This window comes from Cryphonectria parasitica (assembly GCF_011745365.1).
Source record: "Cryphonectria parasitica EP155 unplaced genomic scaffold M406scaffold_3, whole genome shotgun sequence".
NCBI lineage: Eukaryota > Fungi > Ascomycota > Sordariomycetes > Diaporthales > Cryphonectriaceae > Cryphonectria > Cryphonectria parasitica.
Genome location: NW_024468911.1, coordinates 295,507 through 307,536, shown reverse-complemented (window position 1 = coordinate 307,536; position 12,030 = coordinate 295,507). Strand labels below are relative to the sequence as shown.

The 12,030-nt window shown below is 52.5% G+C and overlaps 6 protein-coding genes across 6 annotated transcripts; 3 read left to right on the top strand and 3 right to left on the bottom strand.

Annotated features, from left to right (window-relative positions):
- Positions 1 to 287: 287 nt before the first annotated feature.
- On the bottom strand, positions 288 to 1,712 carry M406DRAFT_53284 (uncharacterized protein; the record flags this gene model as incomplete). The annotated part of the gene is made up of 2 exons (XM_040924514.1): positions 288 to 495; positions 538 to 1,712. 2 exons carry the CDS (start codon positions 1,710 to 1,712, stop codon positions 288 to 290), a joined length of 1,383 nt encoding a protein of 460 aa, XP_040777674.1.
- Positions 1,713 to 2,493: 781 nt separating this feature from the next.
- M406DRAFT_252189 (aldolase) lies at positions 2,494 to 3,426 on the top strand (the record flags this gene model as incomplete). Its single annotated transcript, XM_040916820.1, has 2 exons — positions 2,494 to 3,210; positions 3,277 to 3,426. The coding sequence occupies 2 exons, from the start codon at positions 2,494 to 2,496 to the stop codon at positions 3,424 to 3,426; spliced, it is 867 nt and encodes a 288-aa protein (XP_040777673.1).
- Positions 3,427 to 3,892: 466 nt separating this feature from the next.
- On the top strand, positions 3,893 to 4,762 carry M406DRAFT_355336 (mitochondrial triosephosphate isomerase; the record flags this gene model as incomplete). The annotated part of the gene is made up of 1 exon (XM_040923142.1): positions 3,893 to 4,762. Exon 1 carries the CDS (start codon positions 3,986 to 3,988, stop codon positions 4,760 to 4,762), a length of 777 nt encoding a protein of 258 aa, XP_040777672.1. The 5' UTR covers positions 3,893 to 3,985.
- Positions 4,763 to 5,002: 240 nt separating this feature from the next.
- M406DRAFT_53133 (uncharacterized protein) lies at positions 5,003 to 5,627 on the bottom strand (the record flags this gene model as incomplete). Its single annotated transcript, XM_040924508.1, has 2 exons — positions 5,003 to 5,437; positions 5,571 to 5,627. The coding sequence occupies 2 exons, from the start codon at positions 5,625 to 5,627 to the stop codon at positions 5,003 to 5,005; spliced, it is 492 nt and encodes a 163-aa protein (XP_040777671.1).
- Positions 5,628 to 7,290: 1,663 nt separating this feature from the next.
- M406DRAFT_253886 (dihydroxyacetone kinase) lies at positions 7,291 to 9,093 on the top strand (the record flags this gene model as incomplete). The annotated part of the gene is made up of 1 exon (XM_040916930.1): positions 7,291 to 9,093. The coding sequence occupies one exon, from the start codon at positions 7,291 to 7,293 to the stop codon at positions 9,091 to 9,093; it is 1,803 nt and encodes a 600-aa protein (XP_040777670.1).
- Positions 9,094 to 9,357: 264 nt separating this feature from the next.
- On the bottom strand, positions 9,358 to 10,329 carry M406DRAFT_253279 (NAD(P)-binding protein; the record flags this gene model as incomplete). Its single annotated transcript, XM_040916892.1, has 1 exon — positions 9,358 to 10,329. The coding sequence occupies one exon, from the start codon at positions 10,327 to 10,329 to the stop codon at positions 9,358 to 9,360; it is 972 nt and encodes a 323-aa protein (XP_040777669.1).
- Between the last annotated feature and the right edge of the window lie 1,701 nt (positions 10,330 to 12,030).

Below are 12,030 nucleotides of genomic sequence, written 5' to 3'. Positions count from 1 at the left end.
AGGCGTATGATTCTGGCAACTTTCTCAAAAACAGTCTTTCTGTGTATATCATAAGAGACACGACATGTATATATCTATGTTTCAGTGCACATATAATCTACTACAAGTTTCGTCTTGGAAATATTTAGGAGCCACGTGAAGTGATTGGTGATATGATTGATTAGTGACCTGGACGTGCTAAACACTATGAAATGCGGTTCTGCTGTTGCCAGATTCATTGTCCAAGATGGGAGTCTAATTGTAATTTATCAAAACAGACTTGAAGACCGATTTGAACCCAACTTCATTCATCCCAACCAGGCCTTTATTACGGCTGCAGGCGAGACTTGTGTTGCTGCTGCTTCTGCGCTGTTGGCCTCGCTTTGTAGCAGCGCGGTTTGTATCATATGCAATGCCTGGTTTCCCAAAAACAATGGCATCTTGAGCCTTTGCGCCTCGTCAACTGCCCTCTGTAACCTTTGTGCACTCTGTTTCAACGCCTCCTTTTTGCTATCACTGTTTCCTTCACCCTGGGTCGTCGCCCTCGTCGTCCAATACTCTCGGGTTCCAGCCTTGCCAGTCTTGCACGCCGTGATCATCTCAGGCCCAAACGAACTCAGTATATAGGAGCCCCCTGCAGCATTGACGCATAATCCAAAGACCTGGTCCAGTTCAAGCCCAATACGGCTGGCAAACGCAATGGTCTCGGCGGCGGAGCAGAGATGAATGCCCCTGAGCAGATCCACGACGAGTTGCAATTTTTGGGCCTCATCTTGGCTGGACACCGGCCCGCCAGTAGTAGCAGAAACAATGGGGCCAACTTTTCCCACGCCCTCGCTATACAGTCTCGGTAGACAGGCGTCGTCATCTGCGCCCCAGCCACGGTTCAGGGCTGTCAGGTACACCTGCTCGGCCACACTGGTCAAGGGCGTCGGGAACTTGTATCTCCTGGCCTCGGATGTAACGATGCCTGCATCCTTCAGGATGATAGTGACCGCGCTCGCGACGGGCTTAAAATCTGGTGCGGCCAGCAGCCGGGGCAGTCTGTTCTCCAACATGAAGCTGTGTCCCTCGGACTGGAGAATGGCATCGGCTGATTTCTTCAGGTCCAGGCCGAGGTGGCTCGCAAAGCCCAGCGCCTCGCTCGCCGCCAGGATCTGGTTGGCTGCCAGCACCTGGTGGCACATCTTCATGTTGCTCCCCGCGCCGACGCCGCCCTTGACGAGGTATAGCTTCTGTGGGTCGGACAGGGCCTGCAGAAGCGCCCTGCCCTTCTCAAGGGCCTCGTCTGTGCCGCCCGCCATGATGGAGAGGGTGCCGTCGGCTGCGCGTATGGCACCTCCTGATACAGGGCTGTCGATGAGATATATATCATCACGACCAATGTCGACCAGCTGCCTGGCCAGTCCTTGAACAAAGGCACAGGGGACTGTCGAACAGAGGAGCAGCGTCGCACCGCGTGGCAGAGCGTTGGCTACAGGATGTTCGCCATCGAACAGCACAGCCTGGGCCTGTGCAGCTGTGGCGACCATGCATACACAAAAGTCCCTACCCTGGACGGCCTCTGCCGGCGTGGATGCCGTACTGCCTCCAGCCTGCGTGAAGCGCTCGAGGGTCGGGGCCCAGACGTCAAATCCGGTGACGGGATAGCCTTCCTGGACCAGATGAGTGGCCATGCCAAAGCCCATGGCGCCTAGGCCGAGAAACGAGACTGCTGGCTTGGTGGCTGCCATGATTGTGAGTTTTGCACTTGATTTGAGTTGAGCCCAACGAAGAAAGAGGATGGATGAATGACGGAAGGGTGGAAATGGTCGCAGTAAATCTGGACTATAGTTCAGACTAGGACGACCATGAAGAGAACTATATCGAGATTGGTCGTCTTGGACGGTTTGACCTCTAATTTGTAAAGTATTCAACTTTTACTTCGCAGGTGTACGTGAATGAATGAATGAAATGGTATACGAGCCGGTCTATTAAAAGCCCGAGATGCACTGAGAGGAAAAAAGGACCCACAGCCGTGGCCACACACCCGAGAAACGCTCCATCTTGTGAGGTCATGCCAGTCTTGCAGCAGCGGAGTAGCCAGAGGACCAGTCAGTAACTAATTAGCTCGTATATAACTCATTCTCTCCCCACATCGTGGGAGGAGGGTCCCAACTTGAAAGGGTCCAAACGTATTTTCCCCTCGCCAACAGCGTCATCAAAGACTCTCTCTCTACAGTTGGAGGAGACGTGTGTGTGTGTGGCCCCCCACGGGTGAATCAATCCATTGTATTTACCCGGTAGCAAATCCTAGCCCGAGGGCTGCATGAATCGAGAGACAGACCGGGGCCTTACACTACCTATTTCTCCAGTACGTGTGATTAATTTTCTTTGCTGGTCGGATACTGTCACAGGTCACAGTCATAATCAACGTCTATTTTCGATCCTTCTTTCTGTATTTTCCACCTAGAACACACAACCTTCTAACATCTAAAGAGGGAACAGAAAAGAACACAAGAAACAAAATTCAACATGCCACGCCCTCCACTATCACAGAATCGGTCCCTGGCCATCCTCAAGGCAGCACGAGAGGGGGAATATGCTGTTCCCGGCATGTGCTGCTACAACATCGAGGCCATCATGGCAACTGTCAAGGCCGCCGAGGCACGCAAGTCGCCAGCCATGGTCCTCCTCTTCCCATGGGCGATGCAGTACGCGGGAACATCGCTAGTCAGGGCCGCAGCAGACGCCTGCCATAATGCAAAGGTGCCCGTGTCCCTGCACCTTGACCACTGCCAGACGCCCGACCTGGTCAGGCAGGCCGCCGACATCGAGGATGGCTTCGACTCCATCATGTGCGACATGTCGCACTACGAGAAGGAGGAGAATCTCAGGCTGACCAGGGAGCTCGTCACCTACTGTCACGAGCGGGGCATCGCTGCTGAGGCCGAGCCAGGGCGCATCGAGGGTGGCGAGGACGGCGTCGCGGCCACGGCGGATCTCGAGGGTCTGCTGACGACGCCTGAGGAGGCTGAGGAGTTTGTGGCCACGGGCATCGAGATGCTTGCACCGGCCTTTGGGAACGTGCACGGCGAGTATGGCCCTCGCGGCATCCAGCTCGAGTATGACCGCCTTGCTAGCATCTACGACAAGGTCGGCGACAGGGTGCAGCTGGTGCTCCACGGCGCCGACCCTTTCACTGAGGATATCTTCAAAAAATGCATCCAACACGGCGTCACCAAGGTCAATGTATGTGTAGTCCCCTTTTCGTTTCACTTTGCTTTGATTCATCAACTAATTCATGCCTTGAAACAGATCAACAAAGGAATGAACAAGCATTACGCAGCAGTACAAAAGGAGATGCACGGCAAGCCACTGACCAGCGTGATCGAAGCAGGGACAGTGAGGATGCAGAAGGCCATCGAGACGTATATGGACCAACTGGGAAGCTCCGGCAAGGCATGATGAGAAATGATCCCATGGCAATGAGTGAATGCCATAACTAACCTTGGAAATTGTTAAACTTTTTCGAAGAGGAAAATGTATTTGTGAAGACCCGACCAAGACGAAGATGCTCATACGTAAAATGTATGCACATGGTCAAAATATGAATCATTCATAACAACTTAAAACTATCAATTGACTTTGTATAGAATATTCCTCAGTCAGTCTGTGTAGACATTGGTTCATAGGACGATTGCGCATGTACGTTTTTTCAAGCAGACTGCGAGGTCTTCCTGAAACATTTTCAAGGGGATGGCGTTCATATACCATGATTTCATAGCGTGTACTAAAGCAGACACTAGACAGGGTCTGCACGTAACGAGCAACATACCTTCGGCAGTGTCTTTGATCGCGATCCAGAAAGCATACCTCTCCGGTCACTTTGACTCACTCTTTTTCCTCATCACGAACACCCTTCGACTTCAATCTGTACTATTCCAAACTCAAATCAACCAACAAGTTCTTTCAGAAGTTTTGAGGGGAGAAGAAAACAATCGCTCCATCGCCACCTTGGACAAACATGGCCTCATCGCCCCCGCGTCGGCGCCTCGTAGGAGTCTCTACCAAGATGTACTTCTCGGCAGCTCAAACAAAACAGTACGTCTCTAATGTCGTGACGAAGCTTTCGGAGTCTCCAGACCTCCTCAGCAGCGTTGACGTTTTCGTCATTCCCGATCATCTCACGATGGCCTCCGTCGTCGCACAGCTGGAGAGCACCAAGACCGCGTCGTCCATCATGGTCGGTGCGCAGGACGCATTCTGGGAAGATGCAGGCGCATACACAGGCGAGGTCTCGCCCTCGGTGCTCGCTGAGCTCGGCTGTCGGATCGTCGAGCTGGGCCACGCTGAGCGGCGGCGGGAATTTGGCGAGACGGACGCGAGCACGGCTAAGAAGGCCGCCGCCGCCGCCAGGAACGGCCTCATCCCTCTGGTCTGCATTGGGGAGCGGTCTAGAGGTGTTGTGAGCATGGCTGTGGGCGAGTGTGCCACCCAGGTGGAGGCTGTCATGAGAGCAGTGCCGCACGAGTCCGAGGTGGTCCTGGCTTATGAACCCGTCTGGGCCATTGGGGCCGCCGAACCTGCCTCTCCTGAGCATGTTATTGGGGTGGTCGAGTCCATCAGGGGTTTGCCGTGCGTGCAGAAGCGCGACAAGGCAGTGCGCATTATCTATGGAGGCAGTGCTGGGCCCGGGCTGTTTGAGAAGCTGAAGGATGCGGCAGATGGCTTGTTTCTGGGCAGATTCGCACATGACCCACAGGCCTTTGTCAAGACGATTCGCGAAGTGTCAGGGGCATAGAAAGGAATATGATATATATAATTATGTATCTACATATAATTTGATTGGGGCGTGTTTCAATGTAGGAATACATGTAAGCACCGAGTCGACGAAATGGGTAATGTTCAGGAAAAGAAGTCAGCCTTTTTATCGGAAAGTTCAGCGTCCATGGATGCCTAATTCTCGTCACAAGCAAAAGATGATAGCGGCCCGTGTAGTCGATTCATAGCACCACAGTTCTACCAAACCATTGCACCTTGCTCAGGTGTCCTCTTCCTCCAGATCGTTGATGGCCTCAACCTTCTTGGCACTCGCGCTCTTCTCATCAAAGACATAGCCAAGCCACTCCCTCGCCAGCCTTCTCGCGAGCTCCAAGCCCACGACCCTCTCGCCCATGCACAGGACCTGAGCGTTGTTGCTCATGACCGCCCGCTCGACCGAAAAGGAGTCATGCGCAGTGACGGCGCGCACGCCTTTGACCTTGTTGGCGGCGATGGCGACGCCCAGGCCGGTGCCGCATATGAGAAGCGCCCGGTCTGTCTTGCCCTCGGCGACCAGGCGTGCTGCTGCTGCTGCGCGGTGCGGATACGCTGTCTTGTCGTCGGTGGCGAACGAGCCGACATCTTCGACATGCTCAACGCGGGGGTCTTTTTCGAAGTCCGACTTGATTGTGTCTTTATAATTGACGCCGGCGTCCTACATTTGCGTTGTGAAAAGTGAGATGAATGTCAGTGCAAAACAGAGACAGAGACACACACACACACACACACACACAGAGAGAGAGAGAGAGAGAGAGAGAGAGAGAGCGAGAAAAGAAAGAGTCACTTACATCACAACCTATGGCTATCCGCCATCTCGGAGTTGTTTCGGTCCCATTTGATCCCATATTGCCTCTGTTGTATTACTGCGAGTGAGTGATGAACAACTTCAGTACTCAGATGGTAAACATATGCTGTTCTTCAAGGACAAAGTAGATAGATGGCTTGTTAAGATTTCAAGCTTGCCAAATTTTCATTCACAGACTGGATAATGAAGACGAGGAGGTTTGTGATGTGGAGAAATTCGGGGCGTGAGGAGAAGGGAGGGAGAGTATTACAGATAGTAAGAGAAATCATATGTCAGTCAATAAGCAAATGATTATAACCTGCTAATTTCATCCAGATTAGCGGAGCATCACCTGGTCTGTACGAATACACCGGTACACTACCATACAATACAGCACCACCAACCCTTGCAGCAAGACGGACAAATCTGTAGGATTCGATTTCAACCGTGAGCTGATTGCACCCAACTGTGTTCCATAGGGCCGTGTCCGCCTGTCAGTACACCATATATTTTGAAGAAAAGTGACAGAATACATGTGTGAGAGGGGTGTTTTTCTCCAGGTGCGTCTTAATTTTGGATCGGACTCATCTCTCTTCAATCTAGCAAAGGCCACTGGGCATGTTATGTGTGTGTGTGTGTCTGTGGGTGTTTGAAACAGACCTCCTACGTCGCCAGTGTACTTCATTGACCATAGTACCATGCAGTACAATGCTTGAGCAGACCCCATCGGCTTGCCGTTTATAGTAGCCCGTCCTTTGTTCCTATAGTGTTACCTCCTTTCAATTCGTTCCGGCTAATTCAATCGCTGGCGGCGACGATCTCCACCAGATTCCAGACCCCAGCCCTCAGGAAGGATCCGATCCCTCCTCGGCGAGACTACCCCGCTGTCCCTCCGCATTCTGATGCACCCTTGATAGGTGGCGGTAGATGATCATGCGCAACAGTGGAGACGTAATAGCTGACCTAGGTCTGGGGGAAACTTTGTCTCTTTTTTTTGTGAACTGCAGGCCCTTTTTTCTCTAGCTGCATACACCTGGTTGGAGACCAGCCGGGGCCTTACACGTCGACTGTTATCCTGAGGCCGCAGTGGCCCTGATAGTCCTATGCGTGGGTTGTCTATGTCCCGCTCCTCGTCATTGCTGGGCTCGTCCTCCTCCGTGGCAAAGGCCACTTGATACAATTCTGGGAAGCCGACAGTAATGAATGTAAAGGACCCACCCCAGCTTGCTCACGAGATCCTAAACCAGTTCCTCCATAGTATCTGCCCGAACTCTGTCCGTCTCCAGCGCTATTTCGGGACATCCCCTCCTCTTTTCCCCCCATCCTGGGATCAAGTGAGCTGGCTGTTGGATCGAGCTGTAGACTAATTAGGCTGGACGGCTATTGATAATGTCCTCCCTGTCCATACTAGCCATGGGCTGGTGTGTCGGTAATGAGCAGTAGCTTGTAAGTAGTCATTTGGAACAGACCCGGCTGTCTTTTGACAAGAACAAGAGGAAGATCATCAAGAGTCGGCATATTCCTCGTCCAAACTTGATTTGATGTATTGTTGATTGTCAAACAAGTAATTCCTTCTTGCCTTCGTTGTACTGTTTCACCACATCATCTACTCTTCTTTTCTTCTCCCACATTCTACTTACATCGAGCACTTGACGCGAGAAACCCAAAATCATTGTATCACGAAAATTACAGTCATACAAGCCGGTCACGGAAAAAGGGAAGGAATGTCCAAAGCCCATCTCTTTCACTCCCCCGAGGGTCTCGTGGCCAAATCTCTCCGAGGCCTCATCTCCTACAACCCGTCCCTGTCTCTGGACGAGACGAACCGTGTGGTTTTTGACACCAAGCATGACCCTTCCAAGGTCAGCATCATCTCGGGTGGCGGATCTGGTCATGAGCCGGCGTGGAGCGGCTATGTAGGCGACAATATGCTTGCTGCCTCGGTGGGCGGCGACATCTTTGCCAGCCCGTCCACCAGGCAGATACTGGCCGCCATCGACGCCGTCCCTAGCAATAAAGGCTCCATTCTGGTTGTCACAAACTATACTGGCGATTGTTTGCACTTTGGCCTGGCAAACGAAAAGGCCGTGGCCAGAGGCCACCGCTGTAGGATGATCATCTGCGGCGACGACGTCTCCGTCGGCAGAAAGGGAAGCCTGGTCGGCCGCAGAGGACTTGCTGGCCAGATCGGTGTCCTGAAGATCATGGGCGGTGCCGCAGGCCAGGGAGACTCTCTGGACGAGGTCTACGACCTGGGCGTGGCCTTTTCCCAGCAGATCGTGTCCATCGCGGCCACCCTGGACCACTGCCACGTTCCTGGACGCACAGAACACGCCATGCTTGGTCACGACGAGGTCGAGATCGGCACGGGCCCGCACAACGAGCCTGGCTACCGAAAGCTCTCCCCAGCCCCCTCGGCCGAGGAACTCGTCGCGCAGATCCTCGAGTACTGCCTGCAAGAGAAAGATCCAGAGCGGGCCTACGTCAAGTTTGCTCCTGGCGACGAGACGTTCCTCCTCATCAGCAATTTTGGCGGCATGTCCCAGCTGGAAATGGGCGCTCTGGCGGACGAGATCCTGGAGCAGCTGGCGCGCGACTGGAATATCGAGCCGGAGCGGGTCTACGTCGGCCCTCTGGAGACGTCTCTCAACGCGCCCGCCTTCTCCGTCTCTGTCATCAACGTCACGGCGGCAGCAAGGGACTGCTCCTATTCCGTCGAGCAGATCAAAGCCTTTGCCGATGCCAAGACGACCACCTTTTGGGAGTCTGTCGCAGGTGTGCAGGGTGCTCGGCGCAAGCGACACCATCAGCTCGTGAAGCCGCCGCCCGTGGCGCCCAAGAAGGTCGTGCCAGAGGACGCCGACGAGGCCAATGATCTCAAGGTCGACCCAGCCGTGCTTGACCAGATGCTGAGGAGTGCCTGCAGTGCGCTCGTCCAGGCTGAGCCAGACCTGACCAAGTGGGACACCGTCATGGGCGACGGTGACTGTGGGGAGACGCTGAAGACGGGCGCCACCAGCCTGGTCGCAGCCCTGGACAGCAAGAAACTTGCTGCGAGGGGCTCTGTGCTCCTGGTGTTGCAGGAAGTGGAGGACATTGTCGAGACCAAGATGGGCGGTACCCTGGGTGGCATCCTGGGCATCTTCTTTGTGTCCCTCCGCCATGCGATCGAGCGCAACGTGAGCGCGGGCCAGACCAAGGATGCCGCGCAGATCTGGGGCCGTTCTCTCTCTGCTGCACTCGAGCAGTTGTCAAAGTATACGCCCGCCAAGGTCGGCGATCGAACCGTCATGGACACCCTGATCCCTTTTGCCGAGGCGATTCAGAACGTCGGCACCTTTGACGAAGGGGTTCTCGCTGCTACGAAGGGCGCAGATGCGACTAGGAAGATGGCGCCCAGGCTCGGTAGGGCTACGTATGTTGCTGCAGGACGGCAGAATGGGGGCTCGGGCGTGTTGCCACCGGATCCTGGGGCCTGGGGAGCCATGGTGGCCATCCAAGGGTTGAGGGATGGACAGGTCATCTGAGGTTTCTCTCGCGTTTATTGGAGGGACTTGGGCTCTTATCCAGATATGATGAATATGTCTAGACGCAGGTCAATATTCAGTTGTGTGCTCCAGCCAGATAGTTCATTAATGGTTCAATGTTTGCTAAGAGCTTCTTCATAGTGGTTTCAGCTGTCCAAGTGGTTAATCATTTATCTCGAGGGGCACAAAACTTATTGATAGTCATTGCTTGATTCTTGAGTAAGCTTCGTCAGAGAAATGTCTCCAGGTCCCACAAGAAAGCCCTCAGGCTTGACTGTCCAGATCGCTCTCGAATGCCTCTTGGACCAGTTCTCTCAGGGTCTTTCGCCTGACAAGCAGGTTCCCATCTCCATCGAATGTCAACCCTTCGCTAAGGTTTCCCGGCCCGCCTCCACCAAAGTTGAGCGGCAAAATAGTGTTCACATAAACCCCCGCCCAGTCCTGCGCCCGAACCGCCTCCTCCTTCTTCCTCGCCATCTCTTCCGAGCTGACGTCGACGGTAGAGAATGTACGCCCAGAAACCTCCTCGAGGACGTCTCTCACTTCCTCCATGGTGGTCTGCACCTCAGCAATTCGGATCCGTTTGTTCTTGGTCTTCTCCTCGTCCATCTTGAGCGCGGCCACCACGCACGCCGCGATGAAGCCAGTCGAGCTCCCTGTAAAAACCTCGGCCCCGCCGTCGATGAGCACTGCCTTGTCATGCTTCAGGTCCCACATGTCGAGCAGGCCCCGAAGACCGTAGTCGAAAAACATACCCGGTACGATCGTGGTGAAACTTGTCGGGGCGTCGCTCGCGTCAACAAGAGACAGGAACTTGTTCGCGTTGAGCACCGAAGGGAAATCCTTTCCAAAAGCGGCAACGGAAAGAGGGTGTAGCACATCCAGTGTATACTCGCTTGGGAAGATTCTTCGGACACCGGCCTCTTGCGCCGCCTGTAGGAGCAGGAGATCGACTTTGTGAGCCACCGTGGTGGGAAGAGCCGAGACCACCGCGTCGGCACCCTTCAATGCCTGAACCAGAGAATCGTGGTTCTCATAGTCAACTGGCCTCACTGCATACTCTCTCGAGCCCTGCTGACGGATGATAGGTTTTGCTTTTTGGACAGCATCGGCTGATGTGGTTTCGCGTACCAGAACCGTGACATTGAAGACAGGCGCTGTAGATTCAAGCAAGTTACGAAGTATAGGAGCACCAACACGGCCTGTCGCACCAACTAGGACGATGGATTGAAACATGGCGATCTTTGCAGAAATGATATGAGGAGATTCGAGCTGGGCAAAAGGAAACTCTGTGTGGGAAACAAAAGTAATAAGAATTCACCAGCCTCGAAGCCAGAGGTCTTTCCTTTTATGCTGAGTGTGGTCCATAGTTTTCAAAGCCACCATGAACCAGCCTACCTAGTAGATCTAGACCATCAATATTTCAAATCAGAAGTATTTACTGTTCTTTGTAATCATCGTGGTGCCAGAGGTCTTTTTGGGGCCCGAGGGGGGGGGGGATAAATTACAGCGGAGTCGGGACAATTAATCAGCAACCTCATAATGCCGTACCCTCGAAATGTCACCACCTTTTTATCCTTCCTATACGCCCTTGTGAAGGAGCTCTTGACATTCTGTAATTTGACTGAAAGCTGCAAAGATCTGCATCAAAATATATTGAAGAAGTGCGATTTTCGAATTATATATGCTGCCGTGTTGGAGACGATTTGAGTCAGATCAGCCATTATTCTCCTAGGAGCCAAAGAAATGCGTGCATAATGATGCGCTTGTTTCATATCAGGACAAGATTCTAACACACAGTATTTGCAAGTCATCATGATCAATGCAGGAAAGGTGATAGATTCATCATCATAGAGAGTGTTCTTTGTGTCTTGTGCTGCCCAGAAACGGGGGAATGGTAGGATGGATACTTGTGATGGCAAACCTACACAATTAGTAGTGCATTTAATAAGACTGGAAGTCCTCCACGTCGTGCAAATAAATCGAGTTCAAGTCACCTGCCTTGAAATGTATTGACAGTTTTGAGCATGATGCTCAGTTCTAGCCAACGGACGGACGGAGGGTTATTTGAATCACTGGACTTTCGGCAATCTTGTAAAATCGGAATATCTTCTCGTTGTCACAGGTCCACAGTTTTATATTTCCATTTTTTCCCCAACCAAGTTGAAGGCTGGAGAAGCACATATATTTCTGGGCCTACCAGGGTGTCTCTAGAGACGTGTGGAGAGTATGTTGGATATTCACCTGCAGGATGACCATTCTGACTTGAGTAAGTCGAGTCCCCATCTATTTGCCTTGTCTTGCTCTCTCATACCGTGCAGGACACAGTCACCTCTTCTCTCCTCATCTTCAGCCTTGCAGTGATTGTGCTACCGGATATCTGCGAAACATCGCTGTGCTTGATCTGCCTCGGCCTCGAAGAGGTGGCTAATATCAAAGGTATATGTGAGGTTTCTCTCGAGGGTGCTGTACAGATGAATTCTTGTCAGAGAAGCGAATTCTTAAGATCATTTCTTAGATAATCAAGCTGTTGTCGAAAAACTAAATGTGGATCGGATGATGAGTCTTGAGCAACTCCTTCGATACACAACATCATCAACTTGAGAAGAACCTGTGTCTCTACAACCAAGAGACGTCGGCATCCGTCAAAATGGATACCCAACTTCATATTATGGGCCTTTTTGCGTGAATTTCGATATTTACCGCCCTGACCGTTCCTGACGATTTTCACCTGAGACTGGATGGCTGTTAAAACATTGGGAAAACAAACACAAAGCAAGGTAAGGAGGGAAGAGAAAAAAATCAACGATGAAGAGGAAAACATTTGGCAGAGAAGCAGAAAGAATAGTAAGAAGAAGTGGAGAAGCGCCTCAATTCTCGTTTTTGACACGATCGTCTCGCATGATCATCTCAAGAGAAGGCAACGGCCGCGTAATG